Source organism: Clytia hemisphaerica, unplaced genomic scaffold (assembly GCF_902728285.1).
Source record: "Clytia hemisphaerica strain Z4C2 unplaced genomic scaffold, Clytia hemisphaerica genome assembly, whole genome shotgun sequence".
Lineage (NCBI taxonomy): Eukaryota > Metazoa > Cnidaria > Hydrozoa > Leptothecata > Clytiidae > Clytia > Clytia hemisphaerica.
The window spans coordinates 167,147-175,438 of NW_027104387.1; the positions used below are offsets into that span (position 1 = coordinate 167,147).

Here is an 8,292-nt window from a genome sequence, read left to right on the forward strand (position 1 = left end):
AATAGTGCAACTTTGTTTTTATCAGATTTAAAAAGATAAATAATAAGCGGCAAGTACAAAACGCCTACTACCTACTACTTAATACTTACTACCTACTACTTACTACTTACTACCTACTCAGTTTGTATACTTTACAGACCAGAACTCTCCTTCGCTTGTTCAAAATCTCTATTCTAAAAAAAATTGGTTTTGTAATATCTTTATTACAAGTCTTTATTGCTTTATATTTACTTGAAAAAAGTGTTATCTAAAAGAATATTTAGCATATTTACGTAGTGAGTAAATATTCTCTTCGCCTCATATAAGTATACAAAAGGCCATTATCTTGATTTTTTCTTTTTCCTAAACCTACTCTCTCTTATGACTCTTATTATAAGAACTTTCCTTTTTCCTTAACATACTCCTTCTTATGACTCTTATTATAAGACGATAAGAATACACGTAAATGTCTAAAAAAGGCTCTGTAATATAAATAGGGGGTCAATCTATCTATATCCTATTGTATGATCTGCATCATATCAAATGTTGCCAAAATATTTCTTGGAATTGGTTTGCGAAGCTTTTAATATTCATTAACTGTGTCAATATTTTTATCAAAAATTTCATTTCGTCAATACTTTGACATGGTCAAATTGACACCTCTAAAACAGCTCTTTGTAGTATTTTCCTACCGAAAATTTCTACCTTGCGATATTGAAAACATCTTATTGAGCAAAATAAGAATTTTTGCTACATAAAATGAAGTCTACAAAGGTCAAAACGACCCTGTCAATAGTTTGGTTCAAAAGGGTCATTTTGTCAATAAATGTCAAAGACATGTCAAAGGATTTTCAGCTAGTACCCAGTGAAACATAGGGCTCTACTTACTTAAAGTGTTTTAACTTTTTAGATTGGTCGATTCTTATAAATAAAACTGACATGAATAAATAAGTGTGCGAAGGAAATATTTTTCTCTTCTACGAAGAAATGCGTCTGTAAACTTTATAGAAAAAGCGCGGGAAAAAGTCATAAACAAAATAAAAGAGAAAAAATATTTTGAAGTCTTCAAAGAAGAAGTTTTAACTTTTTTACCACCAAAGTTTCAGATTTTGCTAATTTTAACATGCTGAATATTTTAAAGGTAATTTCGAGCCGTTTTGAGCTATTTTACAGTAGGTAGTAAGTAGTAGGTAGTAAGTATTAAGTAGTAGGTAGTAGGCGTTTTGTACTTGCCGAAATAGTCAATTCTAAATTGCATTTTTTAAACCCTTGTCATAACTTTTCGAATTTAAACATGTAAAATGACGTACACAGTTTTTAACAGTATCAACCACTTGAATGTTTTTATATCTTTATATGAAGAAAGAGATGGACTAATTTCTTCTCTTGCTTGTTATCGCCCTTTGAATGCTGTTATTGTTCGACTAACTTTTTAAATTTATGTTCTGATTTTTGAAATGTTCTTTTCTATAAAAGAAACTTGTTTTGTTTTGACAAGAATTCGAATGTCATTAATAAATACGATCGTTAAATACATTCGAAAACATTTCAAACAAAAGAAAAGAGAAAAACAGGATCAGGCAAAGCTGTGCAGAAATTAAAATTACTAAATGTAGATGGGCCTTAAATTTCAAAACAAAGGCTGAATAAAGTCTAAACCAGGCTCTATCCGATCTGTCAATCAAAACGAACTTATCGAGAACAAAACATTGCTTGCGAAATCTTTTGCAAATGGCGCGAATCCAATAGAACAAATTTGTGGAGCAAGAGACTAAAAGTCATAATTCTAAAACACAAACAAAGCAAAAACGAAAGTGGTGACACACAGACACACAAAGCACCGCTATTAATATATAGATGTTTTCTGAAAATATAATATTTACAAGCAGCAAGTTGATGTTGTCTTCGTCTGCTTTTTAATATGCTTCTTTTGTGTCTGCCCGCGCCCTCCACGCCCACCACATTGTTTAAACATTTTCCTTGTTGATTTTCGGACATGCTTCAAAGTAGTCAAAAAGTTAATAGCTCGAAACAAAGAGCTGGACAAAATACCAAGAACACTTAAATCTCTTAAGATGTGGGTTGTTTCACAATTCCTATTCGGTGAATTTAGAAATATAATGATCACCAGAGTCGGTAAATACGTTACGATGAAGACCAGTAACATTTTCAAGAATGCTAGAGTCACTTTTCTCTCTTTTTTACTTTGTTTCATTCTCATGCTTGCAGTTGAGCTCGAGGTTCGTTGGAAAGGTAAAGCTAAGATTGCAATATTTGTTAACGATGTTGAGCGCTTTCTTTTACGTTTGTCTTTGCCTGTTTCCGCGTTTGATTTTGATGTTTCAAATGCTGTTTTTTCAATACGGGCGATTTCTATTGGGTCAGCTTTTGAGAGTCCGTTTTTTAATTGACGTCGCTTTAATGTCAAATCGGCGTCGTCGACTTTATCATCAACGGATTCCGTCATTGCCGTACTTGACGTTTGACTCTCATTAGAGAGTGTCGACGTTGCTCGCCGTTTGCACGGTACGGAAAGACAACGCTTCCGTCTAGGTTTTCCTGAATCTGTTTCCCCGTCTCCTGGCTCCTTCGACGCCATATTTTCGTCTTTCTCAACCGTCGTGACGCCTTCAGATAACGCCGTGTCATTGGTCAAGCCTGATAAATTCGTCATCGAGCTTGTAAAAGATCCAGACATTTTATTCCGTGTATATGGAGCCTTAAATTTAATCCTGTAGATAACAGTCAATAAAACTAACGATACAACAGCAATCGAATTGGTGCATGAGAAAAAAATAACAAGTTCGATCATGAAGCCGACAATATAATATGGTAGGAATATACAGACACTGATTGGCCAGCTTGCAAGCAGAATCGCCATTTGTGTGCATTTAGAAAACTGAAAATGGGGCGTCAGCAACGCTAAGATGCGCTCCAAACTCAAAATAGCCATACTGACTAAAGCGACCCCGTCAGTAACGAATATCAATACGTGAACAAACGGTACGTCAATCTCCTCATGATCCGAACCAACGCCGTACGTTTCACGCAAATGCCAAACGAACGCTGAGCCGTCTGCGAATAAACCTTTCATCAGGTCCGCAATAGCAATATTGATGATAATTTTGTAGAAGAAGAGTTTGTACTTTGCTTTGTTTGAAATGACATTTTTGGTAAGGCATAATAAGATCATACCGTTTAGCGGAACAGTGAATAAGAACAGAAGTCCGGATGAAGCAGCGGAAAATATGGATAAAGCTGTAACGTTATGTGTGGAACCGCATTTCTCGTCGAAAACCATATTTTTCGTTGAATTTTAAGTCTTCTCCTGAACGTATCTAAAATTAATCCTTCATGTCTATGTTTTTATGTTTGGAGGAATGAACCCTAAAATTGCTAAATACAAGCTTTTCCAGCACAGTTACAATTTTCTTTTTGTTCTGCACTTTTGAGTTGATCCAAGCTTTTTGTCGGAGGTAGAAAAATCCGATCCAATGTCGTTGATTCCCTATTGTTATCGCTTAGAGTTGACTGCTATCTTCTGGTAAATTGTTCAGTTTATAACAGAGTTTGAAATCCACAGCTCGAAACCCAAACCAACAATAAAGAATCCTCTGCTCGTATTATATGCGTGCCCTCCGTGTATAAACCTGCTGTTGGCCGTTGAAATTTGCCTCAACTGAATTTAATTTCGTGTTGTTCTCAAGCCATACATGCAAAACAATAAAAAACAATCTACAGCAGTAGCTTTTGTTTTTTGTACTTTCACCAAAAAAGATTTTATCCTTTCATTTATTGCAGGTAAAGGTTCTCCTTTTGCGAATTCTCTCAGTGGTACTGTACAAACAAATTTGCTATTAATTTTCCGTCAGCAGTAAAGTGCTACCTTCTTTACAGATTTTAAGTATCTATCATGTTTTTGTTGGGAAGAACATTTTGAACTTTTTTTCACGTCGTTTACTTTACTAAGATCTCCTCTAAGAGGTGCGTCAATGAAAATAGTTTTATTCAAGTACTTTGTTTGTTACAGTGAGTCAGTATCATTCCCTTTTTTATCAACCTTCTAATAAAAGCCTTACAGCTTGAGTACTGGCTAGCATGCATCTCGTGTAGAGGGAGAATCGACAGTTGGACTAATTGACTTTAAAGTAAACATATTCTGTCATTTTATTGACATTGTTTTGATTTAGGTAGAGATATGCCACTTGTGTTGAAAGGGTACTCAAAGTCACTGTTTTGGTTTAAAGAATCATACAAAAGACTAACTTGACATTTTTCTCAAAAGAATTAATCCTTGCGACAAAAAGAACAAATCAGTCTGTGTGTAGAAGCACATATTAAAGATCTATATTTTTATTTAGAAATGTGAATTTGCATTTCGGGATAGGGGATCGATCGTGTGGAAGAAATTTCAATATTTGAGCAGATATACCACACTTTTTGAGCTATTTGACAAAAACATAACTAAAGTATTGAGTTTCCCGACCTACGGCATGCACCGCCCTTAAGGGAAATGCACTCTAAGGGTGTACTTTTGATAAAATACACTACAAGGGATTTCTTTTAGCTGAATACACTGTAAGGGTGTGTTTGCGACTGCTGAGCTGCAAGTCTGACAGTAAAAATCTGATATATCTTTATAGCTTTGGCTCGCACCCATTTTTATTTGTTTTGAACATTGTATTGACATCTCAGGCTCATTTTCAGGTTGCTTCATCACAATAAGATATGAAAACAAACTGCACGGTAAGGTTCAGAGAAACGTTCGGTAAAATACACTGTAAGGTTACCATTTCAATGCTCAAGAGCTGCACTGTCAGGGTCCGATTATGAGAGCCAAATTTTTGGCAGCACATACCGTCGTTTAGAAATCAAGTGCCCCCCACCCCAAGCAAAAGATAACATTAATTAGGGATAAAAGATATTTCTAGGGACTTTCATACTTTCTAATAAAAAAGATCGGACCTTCAGGGTCCTTGTGGTTAACACTCTTGAGATGTTTCCTCTGTGAAGATAACAGTCTAGACTGTCACTACTTTCATTGCGCTAGTATAGCTTTGAGAAGTTCATTGATTTGAATGTCCCATTCTGCACCCATTGTCTCAGTGTATTTTCAGCCTGGGATAAAACGAAAAAGACCTCCCAATTAGAATGGGAAATGTTTTTACTTGAAGAATCCTTCAAAGAAGCGCTAATTTAGAAATCAGTGAAACTGTGATCATTTAGACCGCCGCAAGGAAGATTTAAAAAAAGAATCTTGTGACCCTCAAAGACTTCAAAGATTATCTTTGACTGGAATGTTTTAAGCAGAGAACAAAAGAAGTTTGATGAAGCTGTCATATTTTTTTCTCAAAAGAAAAGACATGAACGGTTTTATAACGTTAAATGAACGCTGAAAAACCTGGATTCTGATAGATTTCAGAAGAAATCTTAGAGACTAGTTAAATTTCCTTGGAATTTTGAAAATACTAATAATAGTCCTTCAAAGTGACAGATCAACAGGGCAATAAGTTGGCGGTTGAAATTTATGTCGATGCTTTTTCGAATGTTTACAGATGCTTGGAACATGAGTCATGATTTTGATATGATAATGTAACCACAGTTGTCCGTATTCGTCGACACCGTGAATAACGTACGGCTCTACGTAGTCGCATGGTGGCCGGTCCCAGACCGAAATATTACAGTAAATGAAAGGCAAAAAATTTCGATTATCCGACGGCTTTATGTTAATGTTATGCATCAAGTTTCCGATATTTGCGTCCTCGATTGGTAAACGTTTCCCCGATTTCCGATCGGACTTTAAAATCGGTTTCAAAAGGTTAGCTGATAGTACATAACCTCCGCCCGATACGTAAGGGTGCAAGAAAACTGGTTCGTAAGTAGTTTTTGGAACGTAAAATTTGCTGCTCGGATCCCGGATAGCGGGCATGGCCCATTGGACGCGACCAGTATAGAGCGTCTCGCGGACGCCTTGTCTTTGAAGAAATTCTAAAAGGTTATCTTTGTTTACAAAACAATCATCATCTGTCTTTAGGATAAAATATGTTTTACAATTTCCATAGACCCAATGAAACGTTTCCATCACTTTAGCTGAAAGGGTTTTATAATCGTCTATCAAATCCAATGAAATGATATCTTGAAACTCCATAGCCTCTTCTTCAACTTTACCCTGAATTTCAAGGTCTGTGCTACGGCCTATAAAAAATAAAACCCTCGACTGCTCTCTAGTGGATTTTAGTTTTATGACACGTTCACCCCAACTATAACGAATAGCTAGTCGTCTTTTAACGTTCAAAGGTGACGAATTTACCATGATAAGAAGGTCTATCGGCTTTGAGCAGATCTGATGTTCCATCTTCTGTAGCGTCACTTTCTTGAATCCTCTTATTTTCTTGTTTATGCGTTCATAGTATTGTTTATATTTTTCGTAAAATGAAGATACCCTTTTTCTGAACATGCCTTCTAGAATGATAGCTTCTTTCTCGTAGAGAGGGAATACCCTAGGATCGTATTGCTGTGATTTCAAATCACTTCCAACTGCATAATAAGATGAAATGTTAGGTTGTGAAAACCGTTCCTCTGGTTTGTAGCCTTGTGAGTTTAACTGTATTTGTAGTAAAATGTACTTTGTCGATAAATAGAGAATAAGAAACGCTATACCAATATCTCGAACACATTTCCATGATATCTTCATGGTGTTACTATTACTTTCAACTAGCATCTGAATCCTCCTTTAGATCAGGTTCTCGAGAATAGACCCAAACAAAAAAACCATCAATCCAATCAAGGTATTCAAAAACCGTGAAATAAAACGATAAAAAGAATGTTCGTCAAGGTTTAATTCCACATACTGCTAATAAGTGAGAATAAACTGCTTTGAATATCAAGTACCAACATGAATGGAGTTTTCTTTCCTGCAAGTTTTGAGATCAGCCAGCATAACTCTCAACGTTATACTGAAAATGAGTAAACGTCTAAACAACAAGAAAACAACCATAAAACAAAAGATCTCAAACAAAACACAACAAAAAAGAGTAAAACTCTTTGAAAAATTTTGCCAAGGAATTTCTTTTATGATTTCTATCAATAGTTCAGTCTGCCCCACTCCCACGGCATTGGTCGCCCTTAAGGGTAGGTTTTTCAAGACTCTCGAAATACACTTTAATGGTGTACTTTTAAGAGCGCAATACAAGGGTCTTTTTTAGCTAGATACACTGTAAGAGTGTCTTTGGGGACTACTGAATTGCAAGTCTGACTGTAAAAATCTGTATCTTTAAAGTTTTGATTTTGATTTATTTTGCAGATTGTATCGACATCTCGGGCTCACTTTCAGGTGGCTTCTGCAAAATAAGATATGAAATCAAAGGGTTAGGAACTTCCGTATAGGGCTGCACGTTTAAAAATCGATCCAAGGTAAAGGATTCTGTTAATATCGGCAATTTTCAATTCTGGTAGTATCACCCATTATAGAATAGAGCACCAAAAGTCTGTGATGAAAGGACTGCGATGGCTTGTACAAAATCTGGTACTTGGTTATAGGCTTTAGGATTATAACTAGTTTACACAGGGTTAATTAGTTGTCTTTTATGTGTCAGTATTTATTATATTTGCTTAAAAACAAAGATTTTCATCAACAATTTTAGAAAGCTTGCAAACCAAAATAGGTACAAAACTATAAATTGTGCTCCTCTATACAATCTAGAAGTCTGCAATCAGACAAGCTAGCTTAGGCTAAAACTATCACCAATCAACTGAAGAAAGACCATTACATCATTGTGTATGCTATTGGTCACATTAAGCAGTTGGTTACCTGAATTTACAAAGTGCCTCAGAAGCATTAGTACAAAAATAGATTTGAATAGCACACTCATAAAAACATTCCAAATGGTACGCGTGGGCAAAAAAATCTTTACTTAATATAATTGGATTTCAATAAGTGCGAATAAGGAATATTGATAAATTGGTTCTAAAGATTGCGTATTTGTACACCGGAAAACCCAGGCTGGTCCAAATTACCCCATTATATCAATCCTTGCTCGAGCAAAATTTACATTTGGAAAATAACCAAACTGTATCGGCTAAACTTAGTCGGCAAAAACATCCGTCATTAGAATGATTTGCTTATAAATTGATTGCATCGAAATACTTAATATAGTTGCTATGAGTGTCTTGTACTGCATTTAACTCATGTCTATGATTCTTAAGTATTGAGATTTAATGAGTGAAATTGTAATCTTTCAACAGTTCATGGTGAAAAGCTGATCACCATGTATGTACTCGCCCAAAATTTTGTAGTTCAAATTGAAATTTTGA

At 35.4% G+C, this 8,292-nt stretch overlaps 2 protein-coding genes across 2 annotated transcripts; both read right to left on the reverse strand.

Annotated features, from left to right (window-relative positions):
- Positions 1-764: 764 nt before the first annotated feature.
- On the reverse strand, positions 765-3,902 carry LOC136819473 (uncharacterized). The gene has a single exon (XM_067075707.1). It carries the CDS (start codon positions 3,278-3,280, stop codon positions 1,859-1,861), a length of 1,422 nt encoding a protein of 473 aa, XP_066931808.1. The 5' UTR covers positions 3,281-3,902; the 3' UTR covers positions 765-1,858.
- Positions 3,903-5,301: 1,399 nt separating this feature from the next.
- Positions 5,302-6,868, reverse strand: LOC136819501 (beta-1,3-galactosyltransferase 5-like). Its single transcript, XM_067075731.1, has one exon. It carries the CDS (start codon positions 6,698-6,700, stop codon positions 5,462-5,464), a length of 1,239 nt encoding a protein of 412 aa, XP_066931832.1. The 5' UTR covers positions 6,701-6,868; the 3' UTR covers positions 5,302-5,461.
- Positions 6,869-8,292: the final 1,424 nt, after the last annotated feature.